We start from the raw sequence: 12,433 nt of genomic DNA, 5'->3' as shown, positions 1-12,433 counted from the left end.
AATCTCGTATACTGTATCTACTAATAAACTGCTTACTAACCTCCTCCTTTATCTTCCTTCCTCTGTTTTCTGTACTCGTGTGCTTTAGCGCTTCAGCATGGAAGGCTTGTCAAACGTCATACAGAATAGCCTTCGCCAGACGTTTGGGAGTTCGGGTGGAGATAAACAGGTGCTGGGATTTTCTCTTTCCTCCTTTGTATCTGTTTTGATCTGTCTTGTCAATCACATGTTGTGACACCATTGAATTAATGCTGGGAGGGGGAGGCTTATCTACATGGGTTGTTCTTTCCCTTTGAGACTTTATTAGGGGGTGAACATTTCCTTCTGCAGTGGATGAGTGAGCAGTGATTTGATACGGTATGTTATATACTGTAGTAACAAATGCAAAGTACCAGTTTAAATTGGTGAGTAGTTTGGTAATGACGACAAATATTTTTTTTGTTTTTTCAAAAGCATAGAGAACGTATAATAAAAGTAGCCTAATGAGTTTTATGTTTAGCATTTGTTTTGATTTTTATACATTGGTCCCTTTTATTAACATACTAGAGTAGTAGTGCAGAGGGGGTACATGCATATCTGATATATTAACCACCTTTTAAATTCCAGAGAAATGTTGAGTGAGCATGAGAGCCAATCACAGGCTATGTTTTTGTCCAAGGCTGTAAGATGAATTGTTTACTAGAATACATCTGCAGGTTACTAAAGGTTAATTTCTGTGCTTAATAGTCGAATATACTGTTGGGAAGGATAGAGCTCATCTTATATGATGATTTCCTCATACAATTTTTATTTTTTTTTAGTTCCCCAATTCCGCTCTGCTATAGGAAATCTGGAAATTGCTGGTGGTGCTGTTAATAAATCAGGGGGATCTGAATGCTAATTAGGTAGCAAGGATTTCTCAAACTACACGTACTCTTTAAATATTATACTGTAGTCAAGTGATGTAACTGGACTCCTTAGTTGTCAGAATGCATGTTTGTTTCTGTAATGTCGCCTGATGGGGATCCGTATGCATTACTGCCGGGATCCCGACAGCCGGCAAATTAACTGCCAGGTGGTTGCAGATAGAGATTAGCATTTGCTAGGCCATAACCGTACATGGGCACACCAGACTCCGGTGGTCTCAAGTGATTATGTGGGAATCGGAATGCAGTGTTATTAAAACCCTCATTTCAATAGTAAAAGTATGGAAACTGTTAACGTGGGGAGGAACTTGTCATCAGCATACAGCTTCCCCTTACTTACATCTGTTTCCTATTATTCCACCAAGAGAACAGGTTGACTCTGTGGTAGCTGCCAAATGAGGGGAGGGTCTCAATACATCCCATTCGGCACTCTTTGGGCCCCAGCCAATCGGTTTATAGTAATAGAGCGTCGGCCCCATGGAGTGATAGGGCAATGTGAAAATAAATGAGACATGTTCGTGGGGTGCTACATTGTAAACCTTCGTGAGTGAAGTGTTATCTTCCCAGAAACACTGTGCAAGATCAGATCTAGGGTTGTGGTATTTACCTGGTGATCGCCAAGGTACGATTTGCTGCTACACTGGTGTACTTTATTAAGATAGATCATTTATTCATTCTGGAGTCAACTAAATTGTTCAGAGAAAGTTTAGCAAAAGGTTTAAGACTGTGTGTATGGAACGGTATCCGGACTATAGATCTACACTAAAAAGTTCTACAGTCAATAGGTCTACCACTAATGGTAGATGTGCATTAGGTCGACGGGGTCAAATGGTTAACATGTAAAAAGTAATACAGACAGTTCAACCGGTCGAAAGGTCGACATGACTGTGGTCGACACACATATGGTAGACACAAGTTTTGATTTATTTTTTTCAACCTTTTTATACTTTACCATCCACGCGGACTAGTAACCTTCCACACGAGGGCACGCGGTACACTAATGGGGCTTGTTTGTGGCAGAAAAGTTACAAACTCCCTCCCCCATTCCAAAGAAAAAAAGAAAAAAGTGTCTACATTTCCATCTCTACCTTTTTGACCCTGTCGACCTTTCCTACTGTCGACCTCATGACCTTGTCGACCTAATAGTATGTCTACCATTAGTGGTAGACCTATTGACTGTAGACCTTTTTTATTATAGATCTAATAATCCACAACCGTATGGAACAAAGATTAAAAAGGATGTGTTTAGAGGTCTACTAGGGACTGCTGTTAAATCTAGTGGAACGACAGCAGTATGTTTATGGTTGTTGGACCACGCTAACTATGCCCTCTACTATGCTGCCATTCCAGATACCTAAATGATCAGACCTTTTCAGATTTGGCCAGTGACTTCTTAATTATGTTTGTTGCAAACTTACTGAAACATTTTATGTAATGCAACTTGTGAGCATTTAGTTTACAAAATGTAGCACTGCCTAACTGATGCAGATATCTGCTGAGTTCCTTTGTTTTATGTGACTTGTCAGGGTAATGGACACTGTACACTTTAATTCTGTGTTTGCTTCAGTGGAACTGTTAGCTCTGTGTCGGCAAGAATGAATGTAGCTACACCAACAGGGAAAAAAACTGAACACAAGATGAAACAAGTGTGATTAATACACGTCTTGTGTAGAAGCATACAGCATATTTGTTATTTTGTCCACCACAAACCTTGGCCGTCAACATTTCCTACTTACAGTCACACCATAATAGACGCAAATAATTTTACACAACCCCTTGCCGTCCTGTTTATTCCACTGCAGCTACAGAACAGCGTAGCTTACACCTTATGCTCACTGCTAGTCAGGTGTGTAACAACCATTACTGTTACACTCTGTTCATTTACCCACCAGGCATATGACTACAGCTGAGGTCCCCACGCAATGAACTAAGCACTACCCAGCCTTTATCTCGTGTGTCTGTTTCCTATTGATTTTCTTTCACGTACATATTTGCTTTGTAACACGTGAACTATGGTTTGCTATGCTGTCTGTTTTGTAACTACTATACTGTGTCAAGTTTTTACAACATTACATGTTTTAGTAATATGATTTCTCTGACGTCCTAAGTGGATGCTGGGGACTCCGTCAGGACCATGGGGATTAGCGGCTCCGCAGGAGACAGGGCACAAAACTAAAGCTTTAGGATCAGGTGGTGTGTACTGGCTCCTCCCCCTATGACCCTCCTCCAAGCCTCAGTTAGGTTTTTGTGCCCGTCCGAGCAGGGTGCAATCTAGGTGGCTCTCTTAAGGAGCTGCTTAGAAAAAGTTTTTAGGTTTCTTATTTTCAGTGAGTCCTGCTGGCAACAGGCTCACTGCATCGAGGGACTTAGGGGAGAGAAGTTCAACTCACCTGCGTGCAGGATGGATTGGCTTCTTAGGCTACTGGACACCATTAGCTCCAGAGGGAGTCGGAACACAGGTCTCACCCTGGGGTTCGTCCCGGAGCCGCGCCGCCGACCCCCCTTGCAGATGCTGAAGATTGAAGGTCCAGAAACAGGCGGCAGAAGGCTTTTCAGTCTTCATGAAGGTAGCGCACAGCACTGCAGCTGTGCGCCATTGTTGTCACACACTTCACACCAACGGTCACGGAGGGTGCAGGGCGTTGCTGGGGGCGCCCTGGGCAGCAATGTATAATACCTTATTCTGGCTAAAAATACATCACATATAGCCCCTGGAGGCTATATGGATGTATTTAACCCCTGCCAGGTCTCAGAAAAACGGGAGAAGAAGCCCGCCGAAAAGGGGGCGGGGCCTATTCTCCTCAGCACACAGCGCCATTTTCCCTCACAGAAAGGCTGGTGGGAAGGCTCCCAGGCTCTCCCCTGCACTGCACTACAGAAACAGGGTTAAAACAGAGAGGGGGGGCACTTATTTGGCGATATGTATATATATATTAAAATGCTATAAGGGAAAAACACTTATATAAAGGTTGTCCCTGTATAATATAGCGTTTTTGGTGTGTGCTGGCAAACTCTCCCTCTGTCTCCCCAAAGGGCTAGTGGGGTCCTGTCCTCTATCAGAGCATTCCCTGTGTGTGTGCTGTGTGTCGGTACTTGTGTGTCGACATGTATGAGGACGATGTTGGTGAGGAGGCGGAGCAATTGCCGGTAATGGTGATGTCACTCTCTAGGGAGTCGACACCGGAATGGATGGCTTATTTAAGGAATTACGTGATAATGTCAACACGCTGCAAGGTCGGTTGACGACATGAGACGGCCGGCAAACCAATTAGTACCTGTCTAGGCGTCTAAAACACCGTCAGGGGCGTTAAAACGTCCTTTTACCTCAGTCGGTCGACACAGACACGGACACTGACTCCAGTGTCGACGGTGAAGAAACAAACGTATTTTCCTTTAGGGCCACACGTTACTTGTTAAGGGCAATGAAGGAGATGTTACATATTTCTGATACTACAAGTACCACAAAAAAGGGTATTATGTGGAGTGTGAAAAAAACTACATGTGGTTTTTCCTGAATCAGATAAATTAAATGAAGTGTGTGATGATGCGTGGGTTTCCCCCGATAGAAAATTATTGGCGGTATACCCTTTCCCGCCAGAAGTTAGGGCGCGTTGGGAAACGCACCTTAGGGTGGATAAGGCGCTCACACGCTTATAAAAACAAGTGGCGTTACCGTCTCCAGATACGGACGCCCTCAAGGAGCCAACTGATAGGAGGTTGGAAAATATCCTAAAAAGTATATACACACATACTGGTGTTATACTGCGACCAGCGATCGCCTCAGCCTGGATGGGCAGCGCTGGGGTGGCTTGGTCGGATTCCCTGACTGGAAATATTGATACCCTTGAAAGGGACAGTATTTTATTGACTATAGAGCATTTAAAAGATGCATTTCTATATATGCGAAACTCTGGCATCAAGAGTAAGTGCGATGTCCATATCTGCCAGACGATGTTTATGGACACGACAGTGGTCAGGTGATGCAGATTCCAAACGGCACATGGAAGTATTGCCGTATAAAGGGGAGGAGTTATTTGGGGTCGGTCCATCGGACCTGGTGGCCACGGCAACAGCTAGAAAATCCACCTTTTTTACCCCAAGTCACATCTCAGCAGAAAAAGACATAGTCTTTTCAGCCTCAGTCCTTTCGTCCCCATAATATCTGCCCAGGGATAGAGGTAAGGGAAGAAGACTGCAGCAGGCAGCCCATTCCCAGGAACAGAAGCCTTCCACCGCTTCTGCCAAGTCCTCAGCATGACGCTGGGGCCGTACAAACAGGTGCGGTGGGGGGTCGTCTCAAGAGTTTCAGCACGCAGTGGGCTCACTCGCAAGTGGACCCCTGGATCCTACAAGTAGTATCCCAGGGGTACAGATTGGAAATTCGAGACGTCTCCCCCTCGCAGATTCCTGAAGTTTGCTTTACCAACGTCTACCTCCGACAGGGAGGCAGTATTGGAAACAATTCACAAGCTGTATTCCCAGCAGGTGATAATCAAAGTACCCCTCCTACAACAAGTAAAGGGGTATTATTCCACACTATATTGTGGTACTGAAGCCAGACGGCTCGGTGAGACCTATTCTAAATGGAGTCACTCAGAGCAGTGATAGCGAACCAGGAAGAAGGGGACTATATGGTGTCCCTGGACATCAAGGATGCTTACCTCCATGTCCAAATTTGCCCTTCTCACAAAGGGTACCTCAGGTTCGTGGTACAAAACTGTCACTATCAGTTTCAGACGCTGCCGTTTGGATTGTCCACGGCACCCCGGGTCTTTACCAAGGTAATGGCCGAAATGATGATTCTTCTTCAAAGAAAAGGCGTCTTAATTATCCCTTACTTGGACGATCTCCTGATAAGGGCAAGGTCCAGAGAACAGTTGGAGGTCTGAGTAGCACTATCTCAAGTAGTTCTACGACAGCACGGGTGGATTCTAAATATTCCAAATCGCAGCTGTCTCCGACGACACGTCTGCTGTCCCTAGGGATGATTCTGGACACAGTCCAGAAAAAGGTGTTTCTCCCGGAGGAGAAAGCCAGGGAGTTATCCGAGCTAGTCAGGAACCTCCAAAAACCAGGAAAAGTGTCAGTGCATCATTGCACAAGGGTCCTGGGAAAAATGGTGGCTTCTTACGAAGCGATTCCATTCGGCAGATTTCACGCAAGAACTTTTCAGTGGGATCTGCTGGACAAATGGTCCGGATCGCATCTTCAGATGCATCAGCGGATAACCCTGTCTCCAAGGACAAGGGTGTCTCTTCCGTGGTGGCTGCAGAGTGCTCATCTACTAAAGTGCCACAGTTATGCATTCAGGACTGGGTCCTGGTGACCACGGATTCCAGCTTGAAAGGCTGGGGAGCAGTCACACAGGGAAAAAATTTCCAGGGAGTGTGATCAAGTCTGGGGACTTCTCTCCGCATAAATATACTGGAGCTAAGAGCAATTTACAATGCTCTAAGCTTAGCAAGACCTCTGCTTCAGGGTCAGCCGGTATTGATCCAGTGGGACAACATCACGGCAGTCGCCCACGTAAACAGACAGGGCGGCACAAGAAGCAGGAGGACAATGGCAGAAACTGCAAGGATTCTTCGCTGGGCGGAAAATCATGTGATAGCACTGTCAGCAGTTTTCATTCCGGGAATGGACAACTGGGAAGCAGACTTCCTCAGCACGACCTCCACCCGGGAGAGTGGGGACTTCATGGAGAAGTTGTTTCCACATGATTGTGCACCGTTGGGAAAGACCAAAGGTGGACATGATGGCGTCCCGCCTGAACAAAAAACTGGACAGGTATTGCGCCAGGTCAAGAGACCCTCAGGAAATAGCTGTGGACGTTCTGGTAACACCATGGGTGTACCAGTCGGTATATGTGTTCCCTCCTCTGCTTCTCATACCAAAGGTACTGAGAATTATAAGATGTAGAGGAGTAAGAACTATACTCGTGGCTCCGGATGGGCCAAGAAGGACTTGGTACCCGGAACTTCATGAGATGCTCACAGAGGACTCAGGGCCTCTGCCGATAAGAAGGGACTTGCTTCAGCAAGTACCATGTCTGTTCCAAGACTTACCGCGGGTGCGTTTGACGGCATGGCGGTTGAACGCCGGATCCTAAGGGAAAAAAGGCATTCCGGAAGAGGTCATTCCTACCCTGGTCAAAGCCAGGAAGGAGGTGACCGCACAACATTATCACCACATGTGGCGAAAATATGTTGCGTGGTGTGAGGCCAGGAAGGCCCCACGAAGAAATTTCAACTCGGTCGATTCCTGCATTTCCTGCAAACAGGAGTGTCTATGGGCCTCAAATTGGGGTCCATTAAGGTTCAAATTTCGGCCCTGTCGATTTTCTTCCAGAAAGAATTGGCTTCAGTTCCTGAAGTCCAGAAATTTGACAAGGGTGTACTGCATATACAACCCCCTTTTGTGCCTCCAGTGGCACTGTGGGATCTCAACGTAGTCCTGGGATTCCTCAAATCACGTTGGTTTAAACCGCTCAAATCTGTGGATTTGAAATATCTCACATGGAAAGTGACCATGATGTTGGCCCTGGCCTCGGCCAGGCGAGTGTCAGAATTGGCGGCTTTGTCTCACAAAAGCCCATATCTGATTGTCCATTCGGACAGGGCAGAGCTGCGGACTCGTCCCCAGTTTCTCCCTAAGGTGGTGTCAGCGTTTCATCTGAACCAGCTTATTGTGGTACCTGCGGCTACTAGAGACTTGGAGGACTCCAAGTTGCTAGATGTTGTCAGGGCCCTGAAAATATAGATTTCCAGGACGGCTGGAGTCAGGAAAACTGACTTGCTGTTATCCTGTATGCACCCAAAAAACTGGGTGCTCTTGCTTCTAAGCAGACGATTGCTAGTTGAATGTGTAGTACAATTCAGCTTGCACATTCTGTGGCAGGACTGCCACAGCCAAAATATATAAATGCCCATTCCACAAGGAAGGTGGGCTCATCTTGGGCGACTGCCCGAGGGGTCTCGGCTTTACAACTTTGCCGAGCTGCTACTTGGTCAGGGGCACACCCTGGCTGAGGAGTACCTGGAGTTCTCTCACTCGGTGCTGCAGAGTCATCCGCACTCTCCCGCCCGTTTGGGAGCTTTGGTATAATCCCCATGGTCCTGACGGAGTCCCCAGCATCCACTTAGGACGTCAGAGAAAATAAGATTTTACTTACCGATAAATCTATTTCTCGTAGTCCGTAGTGGATGCTGGGCGCCCATCCCAAGTGCGGATTGTCTGCAATACTTGTACATAGTTGTTGTTACAAAAAAAATCGGGTTGTTATTGTTGTGAGCCGTCTGTTCAGAGGCTTCTACGTTTGTCATACTGTTAACTGGGTTCAGATCACAAGTTATACGGTGTGATTGGTGTGGCTGGTATGAGTCTTACCCGGGATTCAATATCCTTCCTTATTGTGTACGCTCGTCCGGGCACAGTATCCTAACTGAGGCTTGGAGGAGGGTCATAGGGGGAGGAGCCAGTACACACCACCTGATCCTAAAGCTTTAGTTTTGTGCCCTGTCTCCTGCGGAGCCGCTAATCCCCATGGTCCTGACGGAGTCCCCAGCATCCACTACGGACTACGAGAAATAGATTTATCGGTAAGTAAAATCTTATTTTATAGACTATATTTAGTTTAAGGTCTTCCATTTGTCACATAAATTAAATAGAATATATATTTTTTTTATGAATGTGTTTTACAGCCAGCCATAAAGTACCCTGAAATAATTGCAAAGTATTGTGTATTGGTCAGATATATGGGATATGCAGTTCTATGTAAACTGCAGCATCAGATAAGCGATGGGAAATCCATTATAAGTTGGAAATGGCCATCTGGCTTCCTGGCACAGTTATGACTCTGTATGTGCTTGTCAGCACTGCATCCCTCTAACTGCAGATCATGCAAGTTTTCAGGGGCCTCACATATGGCCCATTTGTGTCCTAAAGGCAAGGCTGCAAATTTTAATCTGCCACAAATACAAAGGGTCACTGAATACTTTAAAGTCAAATACATGGCCACAGCATTTTAATATCCTGGTCAAAGCTACAATATCGCTATCTGATTTTTGTCCAGCCAGAGGATTTGTTGGCAGCTGCTAAATGAATGACCTAATAGGGAGTATGCTGAATCTGTCTTGCGTTAGAACACTGCTCTAGATAATTGTTGCAGTCTTGAATGTGAATATTGTTTTAAAATTATGTGATGTATAATTCCTTGTTTGTTTTATTTACAGTATTTAACCACGGTTATTCCTTATGAGAAGAAAAATGTGCCACCTTCTGTTGAAGATCTCCAAATACTAACTAAAAGTAAGCATAAAGCGGTTCCAGCATGGCGGCTGTTAGTTTGACACTAAAGTAATTGATTTGTTTGTGTTCTTCGTAATCATTTTTTAACCAGACCTTTTTATTCACGTTGGACTTTGTGACGAGGTTTGAATTAACATGAAATAAATTGTGGTGACTAGTGTGTTATCATTTATTCCAGTGCCTGCCATGTACTACTCAGACTGTGTGTATTTCCTGTTCCATTCTTCCATCCCATGTATGTAAAGTGTCATGTTAGATATCACAGATTGCCGCACAAAGTCCAGTTTAATCAACTTTTATACATTTGCATAATTCAACTATTTTGCACTGACTTTTTTTTTTTTACTCCTACTCTGCCGGTGGCATGGATCAAATACGGTTAATAACGGTTACGTATTTTGCATTATAGTTTTTGTTTTTGTTTTGGGTTTTTTTGTTTTGTTTTGTTTTTTTTTTTTTAATTAAGGAAGTCCTGTTAGATTTCAGTTTAACCTAATCAACTGCAGTTCACCACTATAAATTTTATTATAAAACACACTTAATATTCCAAATCATTAACCGTTAAAGTTACTTTGATGCACACAAATAGTTAAAAAAAATAAAATGGGAAGACTCCATTCCCTTTTAGCCCTTTATTATAGTTTTCAAGGTAATAATTGAATCTATAGATTTCCGCTAATCAGGAGGACAGTTTTGTTCCTCTATATAAGGGAAGAGTGCTCCTTATTGGAGAGATTGCTGGTCCTGTAGTGAGAGTTTCATAGCCTCTAATTTAGCAAAAACTGATCATGAATTATAGTCTGAAAGTTTTTAGGCTGGGTATGCACCCGATATATTGTCCGATCTGGTGGATTGGATGATATACCGTTCACATCGTCCAGTGTGTATTCACTATATCATTAACAATTTGCGCTCCTGCGCAAATATCTTTCGTTTTTACCTTGAAATCTAAGGATATTGTACAAGACTGCATGCTCCGGGGTATTGAGGGTGCCGTCACTGACTATATAGATATAGTAAACCATATCGTTCAGTGTGTTTATCGCTTGTTTGGGGGCGGGGAGGGGGGGGGTGGAGACTTGCACATCTGATGTTCATTGGCAAGTGTGTGCCCAGCCTTAGCTTCCATTATCGTCCGTGATGACACACTAGGTTGGGAAAAGTTAATAAGGCCATGTGACAGGACGGTACCGTACAAAAGCACTCGCCGCTTTCGCGTCCCGTTGACTGCGCACAGAATGGAAGGTCAAGTCACACGAGGCCTGACCACATAGGGGATTCCCGCTTACCGTCAGTAACCGCCTGTTACTGACTCCACCCACTGCGTTGTGGGCGGGTTTTGCTGCCACCACCAAACTCCTAACCGGCCGTGGCGTTTGGAACCACGGTTCTGCTCTGTATGTGCCGACGCACTGCCTTACCACAGTTGTGTGGTGCTGACGAATCCCCACTAGCCACTTGCTAGGCCTCTACCGGTAGCTGGCGGAAGGCGGAGCTTGAAGACGCTAGGTGCTTCCCTGGACAGCCGGAGGACGGGGCTAGGTTTGGCCTAACCCTGTAGGTCACAAGATGAAGCAGTCTTCTTGAGGCAATGATGTTTATTTGCTCAATGATAACCTTTAAAAAGGCTCCTCCCTATTGCTAGGGGCGCAACAGCATACAATCAGATGTTTTCAGCAGAATAAGATGTTTCAATACACAATCCTATGGGCTAACTGCCCTCCTTTTATCCCTCTCCAAGACCCCTTACCACAGGAGGTAAGCCCGCCCTGTGGTGCACAACCAATCAATGTTTACCCATGAGCTGTGCATGCCTTGGTCTCATGCACAGCTTACATTGTCCCCTATGGACAGTGGGGAGTGGTCGGTCTCCTTTGACTCTCCCATCTTGGAGGATCAGGATACGCCCCGGTGCCGTTCAGTCTGGCTGGGGGGAAGTTTTCCCTCCTAAATCTGACTTCCAGAAACCTGCCCGGGACCCAGCTCACTGCCTGCAGCCTGGATTTGGGCTCCACAGCTGGGCAGCCTGGCTCCCCGGTCCAGGTTTCTAGGCCACTACGGGTGATCTCCATGGAGCTCCAAGAAACCACTCAGCTTGTTTCATAGCTGAGCTGCTTCTCTTTCTCCCTGTGCCCCTTGGAAGTGTGAGGCTGGATGGGAAAGTATTCCGTTTTTGGGGAAAAAGTCTGGGAGAATCCATCAGCCATGGATTCCCCCCTCCTGGGACACACAACCAAGTAAGTGCAATTTACCTTTAAATACATTACATTTAAATCACACTGTACATGTTATACATTTAAATACACTCTGAGCCTGCACAGGCTCCACATACCTAGGCACTGCAGTGCCTTACAACACACTGTACTTTCTATTATTTTTTACACAATGTCTGGTTTGTGGAATACTGTGTCCTAGTCCTGCAGCCTGGCTGCTAAGACCCTGTCTGTGCTGGCTCCCCTAGCCCTGCAGCCTGGCTGCTAGGGCTCTCTCAGTGCTGGAGGTATGGGGCTGGCTTCCCCCACCCTCCAGCCTGCCTGCCTGCCACTGGGGTCCAGGGAGCTGGCTCTCCCTGTCCCCCCAGTGTGGCACTAACTTTGTGGCCTCGCCGCACGCAGCGGCGCACCCCCCTGTACCGAAGCCCGGCGGCCTGGGACACTTGTCCCGGCCGCCGTGACTCTGGCTCTATTGCAGCGCTGAGGTGCCGGGAGCGTAGCTCCCGGACCCCAGCGCTCATCATCCTGCTCACCAGCCTAATTGCACCCACGCCGCTAGGGAGCCGGCTAGCCCGGTCCCCCATGAGCGGCTCCTGTGGTGGCCTTGCCGCGCAGGGAGCCGGCTAGCCCGGTCCCCTGTATGCGGCGCTGATTTCTGGTGCCCTCCCTTTGCGGCCAGCAGCCCGGGACGTCCGTCCCGGCTGCCGCGGCTGGCCACCCGTGATGGGCTGAGGCGCCGGGAGCAGAGCTCCCGGTCCCCAGCGGCGGTTCTCTCTTCTCCCCGGCGCGCACACTCCAGTGCGCCCGGGGCTGCACCGATCGTTGCCGGGAGAGGAGCTCCTGGACTCCGGCGGTCAGCGGCTGCCCTCTCCCCCGGCGCGCACACTCTGCTGAGCACGCCGGGGGCTGCCCTCACTGGCGTGGTCTCCGGAGAGGTCCGGGCCCACGGCACATTGAAATGGTCTTTTTCTCTATCGTCCTAAGTGGATGCTGGGGTTCCTGAAAGGA

General features: G+C 47.0%; 1 protein-coding gene across 2 annotated transcripts in view; it reads left to right on the top strand.

Annotated features, from left to right (window-relative positions):
* The window catches only part of FEZ2 (fasciculation and elongation protein zeta 2), a 198,642-nt gene that overhangs the window by 142,635 nt on the left and 43,574 nt on the right, over positions 1 to 12,433 (top strand). Inside the window, exons 6-7 of one of the 2 annotated variants that reach the window (XM_063918036.1) lie at positions 89 to 169; positions 9,137 to 9,212. In XM_063918036.1, coding sequence (XP_063774106.1) covers positions 89 to 169; positions 9,137 to 9,212 — 157 coding nt within the window. The remainder of the gene's footprint in view (positions 1 to 88; positions 170 to 9,136; positions 9,213 to 12,433) is intronic. The other variant, XM_063918037.1, reaches the window with a different exon arrangement.

Source organism: Pseudophryne corroboree, chromosome 4 (genome assembly GCF_028390025.1).
Source record: "Pseudophryne corroboree isolate aPseCor3 chromosome 4, aPseCor3.hap2, whole genome shotgun sequence".
NCBI classification, from domain to species: Eukaryota; Metazoa; Chordata; class Amphibia; order Anura; family Myobatrachidae; genus Pseudophryne; species Pseudophryne corroboree.
The sequence above is the reverse complement of the archived record's forward strand: the minus strand, read 5'-3'. Positions and strand labels throughout refer to the sequence as shown.